Source organism: Petromyzon marinus, chromosome 72 (assembly GCF_048934315.1).
Source record: "Petromyzon marinus isolate PM22_M1 ecotype Great Lakes invasive population chromosome 72, UKy_Petmar_22M1.pri1.0, whole genome shotgun sequence".
Classification (NCBI taxonomy): Eukaryota; Metazoa; Chordata; class Hyperoartia; order Petromyzontiformes; family Petromyzontidae; genus Petromyzon; species Petromyzon marinus.
In genome coordinates this window covers 56,741-78,546 of record NC_133738.1, presented here as the reverse complement: position 1 = coordinate 78,546, position 21,806 = coordinate 56,741, and the positions used below count along the sequence as shown (strand labels likewise).

The 21,806-nt window shown below is 52.9% G+C and overlaps 2 protein-coding genes across 3 annotated transcripts in view; one reads left to right on the top strand and one right to left on the bottom strand.

Annotated features, from left to right (window-relative positions):
* Positions 1–12,729, top strand: part of LOC142906907 (rho GDP-dissociation inhibitor 1-like) — a 21,906-nt gene extending 9,177 nt beyond the window's left edge. For both annotated transcript variants that reach the window (XM_076055620.1, XM_076055621.1), the window contains exons 3-5: positions 53–129; positions 4,105–4,168; positions 10,170–12,729. In XM_076055620.1, the coding sequence (XP_075911735.1) occupies positions 53–129; positions 4,105–4,168; positions 10,170–10,369 (341 nt within the window). In that variant the 3' untranslated portion in view covers positions 10,370–12,729. The remainder of the gene's footprint in view (positions 1–52; positions 130–4,104; positions 4,169–10,169) is intronic.
* On the bottom strand, positions 12,687–21,806 carry LOC142906908 (CDP-diacylglycerol--glycerol-3-phosphate 3-phosphatidyltransferase, mitochondrial-like). Its single transcript, XM_076055622.1, has 4 exons — positions 21,798–21,806; positions 19,384–19,466; positions 17,887–18,035; positions 12,687–14,309 (listed from the first exon to the last, which is right to left on the bottom strand). Exons 2-4 carry the CDS (start codon positions 19,424–19,426, stop codon positions 14,190–14,192), a joined length of 312 nt encoding a protein of 103 aa, XP_075911737.1. The 5' UTR covers positions 19,427–19,466; positions 21,798–21,806; the 3' UTR covers positions 12,687–14,189.

The following is a 21,806-nucleotide window of genomic DNA, read 5'->3' as shown; positions in this document are numbered from 1 at the left end:
TGATGATGGTGATGATGATGGTGATGATGGTGATGATGGTGGTGATGTGTAGGAGACCTGGAGGCGTTTAAGAAGCAAGCGTTCGTCCTCAAGGAAGGCGTTGAATATCGTATCAAGATCAGCTTCAAGGTGAGTGGGTGGGCGATTGAGTGGGTGGGCGATTGGGTGGGTGGGTGGGTGAGTGGGTGGGCGATTGAGTGGGTGATTAATTGAGTGGGTGATTGATTGAGTGGGTGGGTGAGTGAGTGGTTGGGTTAGTGGGTGGGCGATTGATTGAGTGGGTGGGTGAGTGGGTGGTTGGGTTAGTGGGTGGGCGATTGAGTGGGTGATTAAGTGGGTGGGTGGGTGGGTTAGTGGGTGGGCGATTGAGTGGGTGATTGATTGAGTGGGTGGGTGAGTGGGTGGTTGGGTTAGTGGGTGGGCGATTGATTGAGTGGGTGGGTGAGTGGGTGGTTGGGTTAGTGGGTGGGCGATTGAGTGGGTGATTAAGTGGGTGGGTGGGTGGGTTAGTGGGTGGGCGATTGAGTGGGTGATTCATTGAGTGGGTTGGTGGGCGGGCGGACAGGCGGGTGAGTCATGACAGCTGAATCGATAACTGTGTCTGTAGTAGCTGTGGTAGCTGTAGCTGTCTGTTGTAGCTGTAGTAGCTGTGGTAGCTGTGTCTGTAGTAGCTGTAGTAGCTGTAGCTGTAGTAGCTGTGTCTGTAGTAGCTGTAGTAGCTGTAGCTGTAGTAGCTGTGGTAGCTGTGGTAGCTGTGTCTGTAGTAGCTGTAGTAGCTGTGTCTGTAGTAGCTGTGGTAGCTGTAGTAGCTGTGTCTGTAGTAGCTGTGGTAGCTGTAGTAGCTGTGTCTGTAGTAGCTGTGGTAGCTGTAGTAGCTGTGTCTGTAGTAGCTGTAGTAGCTGTGGTAGCTGTAGTAGCTGTAGTAGCTGTAGCTGTGGTAGCTGTAGTAGCTGTAGCTGTAGTAGCTGTGGTAGCCGTGTCTGTAGTAGCTGTGTCTGTAGTAGCTGTAGTAGCTGTGTCTGTAGTAGCTGTGGTAGCTGTGGTAGCTGTAGTAGCTGTAGCTGTGGTAGCTGTAGTAGCTGTGGTAGCTGTGGTAGCTGTAGTAGCTGTGGTAGCTGTAGCTGTAGTAGCTGTAGTAGCTGTGGTAGCTGTAGTAGCTGTGGTAGCTGTAGTAGCTGTGGTAGCTGTAGCTGTGGTAGCTGTAGTAGCTGTAGTAGCTGTGGTAGCTGTAGTAGCTGTGGTAGCTGTGTCTGTAGTAGCTGTGGTAGCTGTAGTAGCTGTGGTAGCTGTAGTAGCTGTGGTAGCTGTAGTAGCTGTAGTAGCTGTGGTAGCTGTAGTAGCTGTGTCTGTAGTAGCTGTAGTAGCTGTGTCTGTAGTAGCTGTGTCTGTAGTAGCTGTAGTAGCTGTAGCTGTGATAGCTGTAGTAGCTGTGGTAGCTGTAGTAGCTGTGTCTGTAGTAGCTGTAGTAGCTGTAGTAGCTGTGGTAGTTGTGGTAGCTGTAGTAGCTGTAGTAGCTGTGGTAGCTGTGGTAGCTGTAGCTGTGGTAGCTGTAGCTGTGGTAGCTGTAGTAGCTGTAGTAGCTGTGGTAGCTGTAGCTGTGGTAGCTGTAGTAGCTGTGGTAGCTGTAGCTGTAGTAGCTGTAGTAGCTGTGGTAGCTGTAGTAGCTGTGGTAGCTATAGTAGCTGTAGTAGACGTGGTAGCTGTAGCTGTGGTAGCTGTAGTAGCTGTGGTAGCTGTAGTAGCTGTAGTAGCTGTGGTAGCTGTAGTAGCTGTAGTAGCTGTGTTAGCTGTAGTAGCTGCAGCTGTAGTAGCTGTGGTAGCTGTAGTAGCTGTGGTAGCTGTAGTAGCTGTAGTAGATGTGGTAGCTGTAGCTGTGGTAGTTGTAGTAGCTGTAGTAGCTGTAGTAGCTGTGGTAGCTGTAGTAGCTGTGGTAGCTGTAGTAGCTGTAGTTGTAGTAGCTGTGGTAGCTGTAGTAGCTGTAGCTGTAGTAGCTATAGCTGTGGTAGCTGTAGCTGTGGTAGCTGTAGTAGCTGTTGTAGCTGTAGCTGTGGTAGCTGTTGCTGTGGATGCTGTAGTAGCTGTGGTAGCTGTACCTGTGGTAGCTGTGGTAGCTGTAGCTGTGGTAGCTGTAGCTGTGGTAGCTGTAGCTGTGGTAGCTGTAGCTGTGGTAGCTGTAGCTGTCGTAGCTGTTGCTGTGGTAGCTGTAGCTGTGGTAGCTGTGGTAGCTGTTGCTGTGGTAGCTGTAGCTGTGGTAGCTGTGGTAGCTGTTGCTGTGGTAGCTGTAGCTGTGGTAGCTGTAGTAGCTGTGGTAGCTGTAGCTGTGGTAGCTGTGTCTGTGGTATCTGTGGTAGCTGTAGTAGCTGTGGTAGCTGTAGCTGTAGTAGCTGTGGTAGCTGTAGTAGCTGTGGTAGCTGTAGTAGCTGTGGTAGCTGTAGTAGCTGTAGTAGCTGTGGTAGCTGTAGCTGTAGTAGCTGTGGTAGCTGTAGTTGTAGTAGCTGTGTCTGTAGTAGCTGTAGCTGTGATAGCTGTAGTAGCTGTGGTAGCTGTGGTAGCTGTAGTAGCTGTAGTAGCTGTGGTAGCTGTAGTAGCTGTAGCTGTAGTAGCTGTGGTAGCTGTAGTAGCTGTAGTAGATGTGGTAGCTGTAGCTGTGGTAGTTGTAGTAGCTGTAGTAGCTGTGGTAGCTGTAGTAGCTGTGGTAGCTGTGGTAGCTGTAGTAGCTGTAGTAGCTGTGGTAGCTGTAGTAGCTGTGGTAGCTGTGTCTGTAGTAGCTGTAGGTGTGGTAGCTGTAGCTGTGGTAGCTGTAGCTGTGGTAGCTGTGGTAGCTGTGTCTGTAGTAGCTGTGTCTGTAGTAGCTGTAGCTGTGGTAGCTGTGGTAGCTGTAGCTGTGGTAGCTGTAGTAGCTGTGGTAGCTGTAGTAACTGTGGTAGCTGTAGTAGCTGTAGCTGTATTAGCTGTGGTAGCTGTAGTAGCTGTGTCTGTAGTAGCTGTAGCTGTGGTAGCTGTAGTAGGTGTGGTAGCTGTAGCTGTGGTAGCTGTGGTAGCTGTAGCTGTGGTAGCTGTAGTAGCTGTCTGTAGTAGCTGTGGTAGCTGTGGTAGCTGTAGCTGTGGTAGCTGTGGTAGCTGTGGTAGCTGTAGCTGTGGTAGCTGTAGCTGTGGTAGCTGTAGCTGTGGTAGCTGTAGTAGCTGTGGTACCTGTAGCTGTGGTACCTGTAGCTGTAGTAGCTGTGGTAGCTGTAGTTGTAGTAGCTGTGTCTGTAGTAGCTGTAGCTGTGATAGCTGTAGTAGCTGTGGTAGCTGTGGTAGCTGTGGTAGCTGTAGTAGCTGTGGTAGCTGTAGTAGCTGTAGCTGTAGTAGCTGTGGTAGCTGTAGTAGCTGTAGTAGATGTGGTAGCTGTAGCTGTGGTAGTTGTAGTAGCTGTGGTAGCTGTGGTAGCTGTAGTAGCTGTGGTAGCTGTGGTAGCTGTAGTAGCTGTATTAGCTGTGGTAGCTGTAGTAGCTGTGGTAGCTGTGTCTGTAGTAGCTGTAGATGTGGTAGCTGTAGCTGTGGTAGCTGTAGCTGTGGTAGCTGTGGTAGCTGTGTCTGTAGTAGCTGTGTCTGTAGTAGCTGTAGCTGTGGTAGCTGTAGCTGTGGTAGCTGTAGCTGTGGTAGCTGTAGTAGCTGTGGTAGCTGTAGTAACTGTGGTAGCTGTAGTAGCTGTAGCTGTGGTAGCTGTATTAGCTGTGGTAGCTGTAGTAGTTGTGTCTGTAATAGCTGTAGCTGTGCTAGCTGTAGTAGGTGTGGTAGCTGTAGCTGTGGTAGCTGTAGTAGGTGTGGTAGCTGTAGCTGTGGTAGCTGTAGCTGTGGTAGCTGTGGTAGCTGTAGCTGTGGTAGCTGTAGCTGTGGTAGCTGTGGTAGCTGTAGCTGTGGTAGCTGTAGCTGTGGTAGCTGTGGTAGCTGTAGCTGTGGTAGCTGTGGTAGCTGTGGTAGCTGTGGTAGCTGTAGTAGGTGTGGTAGCTGTAGCTGTAGTAGCTGTGGTAGCTGTAGCTGTGGTAGCTGTGTCTGTAGTAGCTGTAGCTGTGGTAGCTGTAGCTGTGGTAGCTGTAGCTGTCTGCGTGGTGTCTGCAGGTGAACCGTGAGATCGTCTCTGGGCTCCGCTACATTCAGCACACTCACCGCAAGGGAGTGAAAGGTGAGCTCAACTCACCACTCACTCACCACTCACTCACCACTCACTCACCACTCACTCACCACTCACACACTCACCACTCACTCACCACTCACTCACTCACTCACCCACTCACTCACACACTCACTCACTCACCACTCACTCACCACTCACTCACCACTCACTCACCACTCACTCACCACTCACTCAACACTCACTCACCACTCACACACTCACTCACCCACTCACTCACTCACCACTCACTCACCACTCACTCACCACTCACTCAACACTCACTCACTCACACACACACCCACTCACTCACCACTCACTCACCACTCTCTCACCACTCACTCACTCACCACTCACTCACTCACCCACTCACTCACCACTCACTCACCACTCACTCACCACTTACTCACCCCTCACTCACTCACCACTCACTCACTCACCACTCACTCACCACTCACTCACTCACCCACTCACTCACTCACCACTCACTCACACACTCACCACTCACCCACCACTCACTCACCACTCACTCACCACTCACTCACCACTCACCACTCACTCACCACTCACTCACCACTCACTCACTCACTCACACACACACCCACTCACCCACCCACTCACCCACTCACTCACCACTCACTCACCACTCACTCACCACTCACTCACCACTCACTCACACACACACTCACTCACTCACCCACCCACACACTCACTCACTCACCCACTCACTCACACACTCACCACTCACTCACCACTCACTCACCACTCACTCACCACTCACTCACTCACCACTCACTACTCACTCACTCACTCACCCACTCATCCACTCACCCACTCACCCACTCACACACTCACCACTCACTCACTCACCACTCACTCACCACTCACTCACTCACTCACCCCTCACTCACCCACTCACTCACCACTCACTCACTCACACACACACCCACTCACCCACCCACTCACCCACTCACTCACCACTCACTCACCACTCACTCACCACTCACTCACCACTCACTCACTCACCACTCACTCACACACACACCCACTCACCCACCCACCCACTCACCCACTCACTCACCACTCACTCACCACTCACTCACTCACTCACCACTCACTCACCACTCACTCACCACCCACTCACCACTCACTCACTCACCACTCACTCACCACTCACTCACCACTCACTCACCCACTCACTCACACACTCACTCACACACTCACCCACTCATCCACTCACTCACCACTCACTCACTCACCACTCACTCACCCCTCACTCACCACTCACTCACCACTCACTCACCACTCACCCACTCACTCACTCACCCACTCACTCACCCACTCACTCACCACTCACTCACTCACCACTCACTCACCCCTCACTCACCACTCACTCACCACTCACTCACCACTCACTCACCACTCACTCACCCACTCACTCACCCACTCACCACTCACTCACTCATCCACTCACTCACCACTCACCACTCACTCACCACTCACTCACCACTCACTCACTCACTCACCACTCACTCACCACTCACTCACCACTCACTCACCACTCACCACTCACTCACTCACCACTCACTCACCCCTCACTCACCCCTCACTCACCACTCACTCACCACACACACTCACCACTCACTCACTCACCACTCACTCACCACTCACTCACCACTCACTCACCACTCACTCACCACTCACCCACTCACACACTCGCTCACCACTCACTCACTCACCACTCACTCACCCACTCACTCACCCACTCACACACCCACTCACCCACTCACTCACTCACCCACTCACCACTCACTCACTCACCCACTCACCACTCACTCACTCACTCACCACTTACTCACCCCTCACTCACTCACCACTCACTCACTCACCACTCACTCACCACTCACTCACTCACCCACTCACTCACTCACCACTCACTCACACACTCACCACTCACCCACCACTCACTCACCACTCACTCACCACTCACTCACCACTCACCACTCACTCACCACTCACTCACCACTCACTCACTCACTCACACACACACCCACTCACCCACCCACTCACCCACTCACTCACCACTCACCACTCACTCACCACTCACTCACCACTCACTCACTCACCACTCACTCACACACACACTCACTCACTCACCCACCCACACACTCACTCACTCACCCACTCACTCACACACTCACCACTCACTCACCACTCACTCACTCACCACTCACTCACCACTCACTCACTCACCACTCACTACTCACTCACTCACTCACCCACTCATCCACTCACCCACTCACCCACTCACTCACTCACCCACTCACTCACCACTCACTCACTCACTCACCACTCACTCACACACTCACCACTCACTCACTCACCACTCACTCACCACTCACTCACCACTCACTCACTCACCACTCACTCACCCCTCACTCACCCACTCACTCACCACTCACTCACCACTCACTCACTCACACACACCACCCACTCACCCACCCACTCACCCACTCAATCACCACTCACTCACCACTCACTCACCACTCACTCACTCACCACTCACTCACACACACACCCACTCACCCACCCACCCACTCACCCCACTCACTCACCACTCACTCACCACTCACTCACCACTCACTCACCACTCACTCACCACTCACTCACCACTCACTCACTCACTCACCACTCACTCACCACTCACTCACCACTCACTCACCCACTCACTCACTCACACACTCACTCACACACTCACCCACTCATCCACTCACTCACCACTCACTCACTCACCACTCACTCACCCCTCACTCACCACTCACTCACCACTCACTCACCACTCACCCACTCACTCACTCACCCACTCACTCAACCACTCACTCACCACTCACTCACCCACTCACTCACCCACTCACCACTCACTCACTTATCCACTCACTCACCACTCACCACTCCACTCACCACTCACTCACCACTCACTCACTCACTCACCACTCACTCACCACTCACTCACCACTCACTCACCACTCACCACTCACTCACTCACCACTCACTCACCCCTCACTCACCCCTCACTCACCACTCACTCACCACTCACTCACCCACTCACTCACTCACCACTCACTCACCACTCACTCACCACTCACTCACCACTCACCCACTCACACACTCGCTCACCACTCACTCACTCACCACTCACTCACCCACTCACTCACCCACTCACACACCCACTCACCCACTCACTCACTCACCCACTCACCACTCACTCACTCACCCACTCACCACTCACTCACTCACTCACCCACTCACTCACCACTCACTCACCACTCACTCACCCACTCACTCACCCACTCACTCACCACTCACTCACCACTCACTCACTCACTCACCACTCACTCACTCACTCACCACTCACTCACTCACCACTCACTCACCACTCACTCACTCACCACTCACTCACCCACTCACTCACCCACCACTCACCCCTCACTCACTCACTCACCACTCACCCACTCACACACTCGCTCACTCACTCACCACTCACCACTCACACACTCGCTCACCACTCACTCACTCACCACTCACTCACCCACTCACCCACTCACCCACTCATCCACTCACTCACTCGCCCACTCACTCACCACTCACTCACCTACTCAGTCACTGACTCATCCACTCACTCACCCACTCACTCACCACTCACTCACTCACTACACTCACTCACCACTCACCCCACTCATCACTCTCACTCACCCCTCACACTCACCACTCACTCACCCCTCACTCACCACTCACTCACCCACTCACTCACTCACCACTCACTCACCCACTCACTCACTCACACACTCACCCACTCATCCACTCACTCACCCACTCACTCACCACTCACCAACCCACTCACCCACTCACTCACACACTCACACACAACCACTCATCCACTCACTCATCCACTCACTCAGCCACTCACTCACTCACCCACTCACTCACTCACCCACTCACTCACCCACTCACCCACTCACTCACTCACCCCTCACTCACCCCTCACTCACCACTCACACACTCACTCACTCACCTACTCACTCACCCACTCACTCACCTACCCACTCACTCACCCACTCACCACTCACTCACCACTCACTCACTCACTCACCCACTCACTCACCACTCACTCACCACTCACTCACCACTCACTCACCCACTCACTCACTCACCCACTCACTCACCAACTCACTCACCACTCACTCACCACTCACTCACCACTCACCACTCACTCACCACTCACTCACTCACCCACTCACTCACTCACCCCTCACTCACCACTCACTCACCCCTCACTCACCACTCACTCACCCACTCACTCACTCACCACTCACTCACCCACTCACTCACTCACACACTCACCCACTCATCCACTCACTCACTCACCCACTCACTCACCACTCACCAACCCACTCACTCACACACTCACCACTCACTCATCCACTCACTCAGCCACTCACTCACTCACCCACTCACCCACTCACTCACTCACCCCTCACTCACCCCTCACTCACCACTCACACACTCACTCACTCACCTACTCACTCACTCACTCACTGACTCATCCACTCACCACTCACCACTCACTCACCCACTCACTCACCACTTACTCACTCACCTACTCACTCACCTACCGACTCACCACTCACTCACCCACTCACCCACTCACTCACCCACCCACTCACTCACCCACTCACTCACCACTCACTCACACACTCACCCACTCATCCACTCACTCACTCACCCACTCACTCACCACTCACCAACCCACTCACTCACCCACTCACTCACCACTCACTCACCTACTCACTCACTCACTCATCCACTCACCCCTCACTCACCACTCACACACTCACTCACTCACCTACTCACTCACTCACCACTCACTCACTGACTCATCCACTCACCTACCCACTCACTCACTCACCACTCACTCACCACTCACTCACTCACTCACCTACTCACTCACCCACTCACTCACTGACTCATCCACTCACCACTCACTCACCACTCACTCACCACTTACTCACTCACTCACCCACTCACTCACCCACTCACTCACCCACTCACTCACCACTCACTTACTCACTCACCGACTCACTCACTCACCCACCCACCCACTCACTCACCCACTCACCCACCCACTCACTCACCCACCCACCCACCCACTCACCCACCCACTCACTCAGTCACCCACTCACTCACCCACCCACTCACTCACCCACCCACCCACTCACCCACTCACCCACCCACTCACTCATCACCTACTCACTCACCCACCCACTCACTCACCCACCCACTCACCCACCCACTCACCCACCCACCCACTCACTCACCCACCCACTCACTCACCCACTCACCCACCCACCCACTCACCCACCCACCCACTCACCCACCCACTCACCCACCCACCCACTCACTCACCCATCCACTCACCCACCCACTCACCCACCCACTCACTCACCCACTAATCCACCTACCCACTCACCCACCCACCCACTCACCCACTCACTCACTCACCAACACACCCACCCACCCACTCACTCACCCACTCATTCACCTACCCACTCACTCACTCACCCACCCACTCACCAACACACCCACCCACTCACTCATTCACCTACCCACTCACTCACCCACCCACTCACTCACCTACCCACCCACCCACCCACTCACCCACCCACTCACCCACTCACTCACCAACACACCCACCCACTCACCTACCCACTCACTCACCCACTCACCCACCCACCCACTCACCCACTCACTCACTCACCTACCCACTCTCCCACTCACTCACCCACCCACTCACCCACCCACCCACTCACTCACCCACTCACCCACCCACCCACTCACCCACCCACCCACTCACCCACTCACTCACTCACCAACACACCCACCCACTCACTCACTCACCCACCCACCCACTCACCCACCCACCCACCCACCCCTGTGTGTGTGTGTGTGCGTGCAGTGGACAAGGCGAACTACATGGTGGGTAGTTATGGTCCCCGCGTGGCTGAGCACGAGTTTGTGACTCCTCCAGAGGAAGCTCCGCGTGGGATGCTGGCACGGGGCAACTACAGCCTGCGGAGCCAATTCACCGACGACGATAAGACGGACCACCTCTCGTGGGAGTGGAACCTCAAGATTCACAAGGAGTGGAAGGATTAGTGGGGGGCTGGGAGAGCGTGTGGGGAGAGCGTGTGGGGAGAGGATTGCTCTCTGATCACTGTACTCGCTCGCCCACTCGCTCGCTCGCTCGCTCGCTCGCTCACTCACTCACTCGCTCACCCACTCACTCGCTCGCCCACTCACTCACTCACCCACCCACTCACTCTCCCACTCAACCACCCATTCACGCACTCACTCACCCACTCACTAACACCCAGTCAAACACCCACTCACTCACTCAAACACCCACTCACTCGTCCACTCACTCACTTATTCACTCACCCACCCACTCACTCACCCACTCACCCACTCACTCACACACACTCACTCACCCACTCACACACTCACTCACCCACCCATTCACTCTCTCACTCAACCACCCACTCACTCACTCACACACCCACTCACTCACCCACTCACCCACTCACTCACACACACTCACTCACCCACTCACACACTCACCCACCCACTCACTCTCCCACTCAACCACCCACTCACTCACTCACCCACTCACTCACTCACCCACTCACTCAATCACCCACCCACCTCTCTCTGTCTCTCTCTCCCCCAGTTTTCGCTACTGAAACCATTCCTGAACCCCCTTGCTAAGTGGTGCCAATTATGACTCGGTTTGATTCGAGTGAAGCAGTAACAGACGCATGCACAGACAGACATACAGACACTCACACACAGACACTCACACACAGACACTCACACACAGACACTCACACACAGACACTCACACACAGACACTCACACACAGACACTCACACACAGACACACACACACAGACATACACACAGACACACACACACAGACACACACACACAGACATACACACAGACATACACACACAGACACTCGCACACAGACATACACACAGACATACACACACAGACACTCGCACACAGACATACACACAGACATACACACACAGACACTCACACACACACATACACAGACAGACACTCACACACAGACACACACACACAGACACTCACACACAGACATACACACACAGACACTCACACACAGACAGACATACAGACACTCACACACAGACACACACACACAGACACTCACACACACACATACACAGACACTGACACAAACTGACACAGACTAACCACACACTCGCACACAGACACTGACTCACACACACAGACACACGGACACTGACACACACTGTCAGTGTGTGTCAGTGTCTCTCACACTGACACACACACACACACTGACACACACTGACACACACACACACACACAGTGAGACACACACACACAGTGAGACACACACACACACACAGTGAGACACACTCACACACACACAGTGAGACACACTCACACACACACAGTGAGACACACACACACACAGTGACACACACACACTGACACTCACAGTGACACACACACAGTGACACACACACACACACTGACACTCACAGTGACACACACACAGTGAGACACACACACACACACAGTGAGACACACACACACACACAGTGAGACACACTCACACACACACAGTGAGACACACACACACACAGTGACACACACACACTGACACTCACAGTGACACACACACAGTGACACACACACACACACTGACACTCACAGTGACACACACACAGTGAGACACACACACACACACAGTGAGACACACACACTGACACACACTGACACACACACACACACAGTGAGACACACACACACAGTGAGACACACACACACAGTGAGACACACACACACAGTGAGACACACACACACAGTGAGACACACACACACTGACACACACACACACACACAGTGAGACACACACACACAGTGAGACACACACACACAGTGAGACACACACACAGTGAGACACACACACACACACACAGTGAGACACACACACACACACTGACACACACACACACAGTGACACACACACACAGTGACAAGACAAAGATAAAGATCCCCCATATAGCCTGTAACAGACTGTAGGGGCAAGTGCTGTTAGCGAGCACCTATGAAGGCCGGAACGGTACACGAGGGGGTGGGTGGCCAGCACCACGCCCGACCGCCTTTGTCTCCCCAGTGGTGATGTTTACACACCGCACCAGGTACTCATTTGAGGCTGAGTCGACCTAGGGGAGGCCCGGGACCGGTTCAGATAATCGTCACTGGTGTTGGCCGTGAGCGGGAATCGAACCCGGGTCGCCAGGTTCATAGTGCAGCGCGCTAACCGCTACACACACTGACATACACACACCGACACACACACAGTGACACACACACACAGAGACTAACCCCACAGCCGTGCTGCAGGAGACAGATCCCAGTGCCTATTTTGAACTTTATTAATAAACTCAACGCTGAGACCACGGCTCACTGGGTGGGTCGTTGAGTGGTGGTTGTGGTGCTGGTGATGATGGTTGTTGTGGTGGTGGTGATGATGATGGTGGTGGTGGTGCTGGTTGTGGTGCTGGTTGTGGTGGTAGTGGTTGTTGTTGTGTCCACTAGGAGTGTCTCAGCAGAGGGCTGAGCAAGGTGGTGATGGTTGTTGTGGTTGTAGTGGTGATTGTTGTTGTGGTTGTTGTGCTGGTTGTTGTTGTGATGATGGTGGTTGTTGTTGTTAGAAGTGTCAACAGGGGGCTGAGTAAGGTTGTTGTTGTTGTAGTGGTGGTTGTTAGAAGAAGTGTCTCAACAGGGGGCTGAGTAAGGTGGTTGTTGTGGTTGTTGTGATTGTGGTTGTCGTTGTAGTTGTTGTTAGAAGAAGTGTCTCAGCAGGGGACTGAGTAAGGTGGTGGTTGTGGTTGTGATTGTTGTTGTTGTAGTGGTTGTTGTTGTAGTTGTTGTGGTGGTTGTTGTGGTGATTGTTGTTGTGGTTGTTGTTAGAAGAAGTGTCTCAGCAGGGGGCTGAGTAAGGTGATGGTTGTTGTTGTAGTGGTTGTTGTAGTTGTTGTGATTGTTGTAGTTGTTGTTGCGGTGATTGTTGTTGTTAGAAGAAGTGTCTCAGCAGGGGGCTGAGTAAGGTGGTGGTTGTGTGATGGTTGTTGTGGTTGTTGTTGTGGTGATGTGGTGGTTGTTGTGGTGATGGTGATTGTTGTTGTAGTTGTTGTGGTGGATGTGGTTGTTAGAAGAAGTGTCTCAGCAGGGGGCTGAGTAAGGTGATGGTTGTTGTGGTGGTGATTGTTGTTGTGATTGTTGTTGTGGTTGTTGTAGTTGTTAGAAGAAGTGTCTCAGCAGGGGGCTGAGTAAGGTGATGGTTGTTGTTGTGGTGATGTTGTGGTGATTGTTGTGGTGATGGTGATTGTTGTTGTGATTGTTGTTGTGGTTGTGGTGATTGTTGTAGTTGTTAGAAGAAGTGTCTCAGCAGGGGGCTGAGTAAGGTGATGGTTGTGGTGATGGTGATGTTGTGATTGTTGTAGTGGTTGTTGTAGTTGTTAGAAGAAGTGTCTCAGCAGGGGGCTGAGTAAGGTGGTTGTGGTGATGGTGATTGTTGTTGTGGTGATTGTTGTTGTTGTAGTGGTTGTTGTAGTGGTTGTGGTGATTGTTGTAGTTGTTAGAAGAAGTGTCTCAGCAGGGGGCTGAGTAAGGTGATGGTTGTTGTTGTGATTGTTGTTGTTGTAGTGGTTGTTGTTGTGGTGATTGTTGTGGTGATTGTTGTAGTTGTTAGAAGAAGTGTCTCAGCAGGGGGCTGAGTAAGGTGGTGGTTGTGTGATGGTGGTTGTAGTGGTGATTGTTGTTGTGGTGGTTGTTGTGGTGATGGTGATTGTTGTTGTGGTGATTGTTGTTGTTGTTGTGATTGTTGTTGTGGTTGTGGTGATTGTTGTAGTTGTTAGAAGAAGTGTCTCAGCAGGGGGCTGAGTAAGCGGACCCAGAGTCGCAGGCCCCGTGTCTGAGCACTCAGCGACTCTGCAGAGACGCTGCTGCACCAACCCAGCAAACACCGCTCCTCCTGGGGGGCACGGGGGGGGGCACGGGGGGGGGCACGGGGGGGGGGCACGGGGGGGGCACGGGGGGGGGCACGGGGGGGGGCACGGGGAGAGAGAGAGAGACACGGGGAGAGAGAGACACGGGGAGAGAGAGACGGGGAGAGAGAGACGGGGAGAGAGAGACACGGGGAGAGGGAGACACGGGGGGGGAGAGAGAGACACGGGGGAGAGAGAGACACGGGGGGGGAGAGAGAGAGAGAGACACGGGGGGGGGAGAGAGAGAGAGAGACACGGGGGGTGGAGAGAGACACGGGGGGAGAGAGACACGGGGAGAGAGACACACGGGGGGAGAGAGACACACGGGGAGAGAGAGAGACACGGGGAGAGAGAGACACGGGGGAGAGAGAGACACGGGGGAGAGAGAGACACGGGGAGAGAGAGACACGGGGAGAGAGAGACACGGGGAGAGAGAGACACGGGGAGAGAGAGACACGGGGAGAGAGAGACACGGGGAGAGAGAGACACGGGGAGAGAGACACGGGGAGAGAGAGACGGGGGGGAGAGAGACACGGGGAGAGAGAGACACGGGGAGAGAGAGACACGGGGAGAGAGAGAGATGGGGAGAGAGACACGGGGGGTGGAGACAGACACGGGGAGAGAGAGACACGGGGGGTGGAGAGAGACACGGGGAGAGAGACACGGGGAGAGAGACACGGGGAGAGAGAGACACGGGGAGAGAGAGACACGGGGAGAGAGAGACACGGGGGGAGAGACACGGGGGGGGAGAGAGAGAGAGACACGGGGGGAGAGAGAGAGACACGGGGAGAGAGAGACACGGGGAGAGAGAGACACGGGGAGAGAGAGACACGGGGAGAGAGAGACACGGGGAGAGAGAGAGACACGGGTGGGGAGAGACACGGGGAGAGAGACACGGGGGGAGAGAGAGACACGGGGAGAGAGACGGGGGGAGAGAGAGACACGGGGGGAGAGAGAGACACGGGGGGAGAGAGAGACACGGGGAGAGAGACACGGGGAGAGAGACACGGGGAGAGAGACACGGGGAGAGACACGGGGAGAGAGACACGGGGAGAGAGAGACACGGGGGGGAGAGAGACACGGGGAGAGAGAGACACGGGGGGGGGAGAGACACGGGTGGAGAGAGACACGGGGGGGGGAGAGACACGGGGAGAGAGAGACACGGGGAGAGACACGGGGAGAGAGACACGTGGAGAGAGAGACACGGGGAGAGAGACACGGGGAGAGAGAGACACGGGGAGAGAGAGACACGGGGAGAGAGAGACACGGGGGGTGGAGAGAGACACGGGGAGAGAGACACGGGGGGTGGAGAGAGACACGGGGAGAGAGACACGGGGGGTGGAGAGAGACACGGGGAGAGAGAGACACGGGGAGAGAGAGACACGGGGAGAGAGAGACACGGGGAGAGAGAGACACGGGGAGAGAGAGACACGGGGAGAGAGAGACACGGGGAGAGAGAGACACGGGGAGAGAGAGACACGGGGAGAGAGAGACACGGGGAGAGAGAGACACGGGGAGAGAGAGACACGGGGAGAGAGAGACACGGGGAGAGAGAGACACGGGGAGAGAGAGACACGGGGAGAGAGAGACACGGGGAGAGAGAGACACGGGGAGAGAGAGACACGGGGAGAGAGAGACACGGGGAGAGAGAGACATGGGGAGAGAGAGACACGGGGAGAGAGAGACACGGGGAGAGAGAGACACGGGGGGGAGAGAGAGACACGGGGAGAGAGAGAGACACGGGGAGAGAGAGACACGGGGGGAGAGAGACACGGGGAGAGAGAGACACGGGGAGAGAGACACGGGGAGAGAGACACGGGGAGAGAGAGACACGGGGGGGAGAGAGACACGGGGAGAGAGAGACACGGGGGGGGAGAGACACGGGGAGAGAGAGACACGGGGAGAGAGAGACACGGGGAGAGAGAGACACGGGGAGAGAGAGACACGGGGAGAGAGACACGGGGAGAGAGACACGGGGAGAGAGAGACACGGGGGGGAGAGAGACACGGGGAGAGAGAGACACGGGGGGGGAGAGACACGGGTGGAGAGAGACACGGGGAGAGACACGGGGAGAGAGACACGTGGAGAGAGAGACACGGGGAGAGAGACACGGGAGAGAGACACGGGAGAGAGACGGGGGGGGAGAGACACGGGAGAGAGACACGGGGTGTGGGTGGTGGTAGTAAACTTTTTGTCAACGTGACATTTTTTTGACTGATTGTCCATGTCGTGTGGTGGAGGGGTTGTGACACATTTATCAATAACACGATCTCACCCAAACACCTTCATTACGAATAATATTAGTCGCAAAAGCCTACGTGTTAAACAGTGTAGTGGTAGTGTAGTAATAGTGTAGTAGTAGTGTAGTAGTAGTGTAGTAGTAGTGGTAGTGTAGTAGTAGTGTAGTAGTAGTGTAGTGGCAGTGTAGTAGTAGTGTAGTAGTAGTGTAGTAGTAGTGGTAGTGTAGTAGTAGTGTAGTAGTAGTGTAGTGTAGTGGAAGTGTAGTAGTAGTGTAGTAATAGTGTAGTAGTAGTAGTGTAGTGGCAGTGTAGTAGTAGTGTAGTAATAGTGTAGTAGTAGTAGTGGTAGTGTAGTAGTAGTGGTAGTGTAGTGGTAGTGTAGTAGTGTAGTAGTAGTGGTAGTGTAGTAGTAGTGGTAGTGTAGTAGTAGTGTTAGTGTAGTAGTAGTGTAGTAGTAGTGTAGTAGTGGTAGTGTAGTAGTAGTGGTAGTGTAGTGGTAGTGTAGTGGTAGTGTAGTAGTGTAGTAGTAGTGGTAGTGTAGTAGTAGTGGTAGTGTAGTAGTAGTGTTAGTGTAGTAGTAGTGTAGTAGTAGTGTAGTAGTAGTGGTAGTGTAGTAGTAGTGTAGTAATAGTGTAGTAGTAGTAGTGTAGTAGTAGTAGTGGTAGTGTAGTGGTAGTGTAGTAGTAGTGGTAGTGTAGTAGTGGTAGTGTAGTAGTGTAGTGGTAGTGTAGTGGTAGTGTAGTGGTAGTGTAGTGGTAGTGTAGTAATAGTGTAGTAGTAGTAGTGTAGTGGTAGTGTAGTAGTAGTGTAGTAGTAGTGTAGTAGTGTAGTAGTAGTGTAGTGGTAGTGTAGTAGTAGTGTAGTAGTAGTGTAGTGTAGTGGAAGTGTAGTAGTAGTGTAGTAATAGTGTAGTAGTAGTAGTGTAGTGGTAGTGTAGTAGTGTAGTAGTAGTGTAGTAGTAGTGTAGTAATAGTGTAGTAGTAGTAGTGTAGTAGTAGTGTAGTAGTGTAGTAGTAGTGTAGTGGTAGTGTAGTAGTAGTAGTGTAGTAGTAGTGTAGTGGTAGTGTAGTAGTGTAGTGGTAGTGTAGTAGTAGTGTAGTAGTAGTGTAGTAGTGTAGTAGTAGTGTAGTAGTAGTGTAGTAGTAGTAGTAGTGTAGTAGTAGTGTAGTGGTAGTGTAGTAGTGTAGTGGTAGTGTAGTAGTAGTGTAGTGGTAGTGTAGTAGTGTAGTGGTAGTGTAGTAGTGGTAGTGTAGTAATAGTGTAGTGGTAGTGTAATAGTGGTAGTGTAATAGTGGTAGTGTAGTGGTAGTGTAGTGGTAGTTACCTGGTGTAGCTGTTGCCGTAGCGACGGTGAGACTGTAGTGATACACAGCTGGGCCTCCAGGTCACGCTCCACTGAGCGATGTCCGAAGTTTGTGGAGCCGACCAGCGTCAGGGATGGAGAGTGGTGGCCGGGCAGAGTCACCCACAGACCTGCAACAACAACCACAACAACAACAACCACTACAACCACTACCACAACAACAACCACTATCACAACAACAACCACTACCACAACAACAACCACCACTACAACCACTACCACAACAACAACCACTATCACAACAACAACCACTACCACAACAACCACCACTACCACAACAACAACCACTACCACAACAACCACTACCACAACAACAACCACCACTACAACCACTACCACAACAACAACCACTACCACAACAACAACCACTGCCACAACCACAACAACAACCACTACAACAACAACCACTACCACAACAACAACCACAACAACAACCACAACAACAACCACTACCACAACAGCCACTACCACAACAACCACTACAACCACTACCACAACAACAACCACCACTACAACCACTACCACAACAACAACCACTACCACAACAACAACCACTACCACAACAACAACCACTGCCACTACCACAACAACAACCACTACCACAACAACCACTACCACAACAACAACCACAACAACAACCACAACAACAACCACTACCACAACAGCCACTACCACAACAACCACTACAACCACTACCACAACAACAACCACCACTACAACCACTACCACAACAACAACCACTACCACAACAACAACCACTACCACAACAACAACCACTACCACAACAACAACCACTACCACAACAGCAACCACTACCACAACAACAACCACTACCACAACAACAACCACTACCACAACAGCCACTACCACAACAACCACTACAACCACTACCACAACAACAACCACAACAACAACCACTACCACAACAACAACCACTACCACAACAACAACCACTACCACAACAACAACCACTACCACAACAACCACTACCACTACAACCACTAAAACAACAACCACTACCACTACAACCACTACCACAACCACAACAACCACTACCATAACCACTACCACAACAACCACTACCACAACAACCACTACCACAACAACAACCACTACCACAACAACAACAACCACTACCACAACAACCATAACACCCACAACAACCACAACAACCATAACACCCACAACAACAACAACCACTACCACAACAACAACCACTACCACAACAACCATAACACCCACAACACCCACAACAACCATAACACCCACAACAACCATAACACCCACAACAACCACTAACACAACAACCACCACCACAACAACCACTACCACAACAACCATAACAACCACAACCACCACTACCACCATGACCACCCACCAACACCACCACAACAACCATAACAACCACAACAACCACTACCACCACTACAATCATAACCACCACCCGACCCCCGTCACCTTTGGCGTGGAACGTCCAGCCAGGCCTCTTGTACTCAAACATGGCCGCATCCGCTACACCGCTGTGCAGACGCTCAAAGAACCTAGACACACACACAGACAGACACACACATACATACATAGACACACACATACATAGACACACATACATAGACACACACACACATATAGACACACACATAGACATACACACACAGACACACACATAGACACACACACAGACACATATAGACACACACATAGACACACAGACACACACACAGACACACACATAGACACACACAGACACACACACAGAGATACACACAGACACACACAGAGATACACACAGACACACATACAGAGAGACACACACACAGAGACACACACGCACATAGACACACACACAGACACACACACATAGACACACACACACACACATAGACACACATACACATAGACACACACAGACACACATACAGAGACACACACACAGACACACACACAGAGACACATACACATAGACACATACAAAGACACACACAGAGACACACACGCACAGAGACACACACACACACATAGACACACACACAGACACACACATAGACACACAGAACAACAACCGCCATTCGCCACTAAGTGGCGGTGACGTCACCACGACGCTTGTGCCAGGCTATGTGCACCTTGAGGCCACGTGAAGTGTCGAACGCCCGCTGGCAGGAGGTCACGGGGCAGACCCAGGTGCCACGGGTCGACTGACTGAGATGACTGGCTGATGCACCACCTGTGCCCCCTACTGTGCCAACCTGCTGTGCTTTAGCCACCCGGCGCTCCGCTCGTTGTTGTGAGCGTCGCTCCTCCGCCCTCCGTTGTTTTGGAGGGCGACTGCCTCCAACTGCCCAGTAGCGTCCTTCACGAGCCTCCTCCACAGAGGCCGATCTTGACACCGCTGGTACCGGTCATCGGCAAGTCCACTCAGCTCCACGTCCTCCTGTACCACATCACTCCATCTCTTCTCTAGCCCGTGCCGCGCCCGTTTAGCCCCCTCGATCCGGCTGAACAAAAGCTGTTTCGGCATGCGGTGGCTGGGCATGCGGGCTACATGACCCAGCCAACGCAGCCTTGCCTGCCGGAGGAGCTCACCGATGGGACCTTGCCCAGATCTTTCAAGGATTTGTGAGCTCCTCACACAATCCAGCCTGGTTAAACCCAGGATGGATCGTAGGCAGGCCAGCCTAAATGTTTCTAACCGGCGAAGATGTTCCATTAGGGGGGTCCACGTTTCGCAAGCGTAGAGAAGGGAGGGAATGACCGTGGCCGAGAAGACCTGAAGCTTAGTGCGGAGCGACAGACCAGGTAGATTCCACACAGCGTTACGCAACCGATGAAAAGATATTGCCGCTCGACTGATTCGGAGTGAGACCTCTGCTGTTAAACTGGAGCCGGTCATGGGCACACTGCCCAGGTATGGGAAACTCTCCACTCTCTCCACAACTGCCCCATCACCGATTGGGAATTGTGGGGGTGGAGTGTCCGATGGTACAAAATACCCAGGCAGGTGCTTAGTTTTGGTGGGGCTGATGGTAAGGCCCCACCTCTTAGTGGCACGCTCCAGTCTCAGCAGCAGCGTCTCCAACTCCTCCTCTGACTGAGCAGCTATTACCAAATCATCAGCATACATAACGTGGTTGAGCAATAGGGATCCATCCCTTGACCGCACCCGGGCATCGATTAGCCTCCCATTATATCTGTACCATATGGAGATTCCCCCGGTACAGCTATTGAAGGCTTCACGAACTACGTGGTCAAAATAGATGCTAAATAATGTGGGAGCCAGAGGACATCCCTGTCACACCCCAAGGTGTACAGGGAATGGCTCTGACTCCCGGCCACGTAGTTTTACCCGGGCCCGCTCACCATCATGAAGGTCCTTAATGATCGTGAGCAGAGGGTCAGGTACTCCAAAAGCACGAAGAACAACCCAGAGCCCAGGCCTACTGATGGTATCATAGGCCTTGACCAGACACACACACATAGATACATAGACACACACATAGACACACACACACATAGACACATAGAAACACACATAGACACACACACACATAGATACACATAGTACTTTAGGTGAGCACTCTGTGTGAGTACGCTACGTACGAGCGATGAGTGAGTCTCTGAGTGAGTGAGTCTCTGAATGAGTGAGTCTCTGAATGAGTGAGTCTCCGAGTGAGTCTCCGATTGAGTCTCTGAGTGAGTGAGTCTCTGAGTGAGTGAGTCTCTGAGTGAGTCTCTGAGTGAGTGAGTGAGTCTCTGAGTGAGTCTCTGAGTGAGTCTCCGAGTGAGTCTCTGAGTGAGTGAGTCTCTGAGTGAGTCTCTGAGTGAGTGAGTCTCTGAGTGAGTACTTTAGGTGAGTACTCTGAGTGAGTCAACGCTACCTGCGAGCG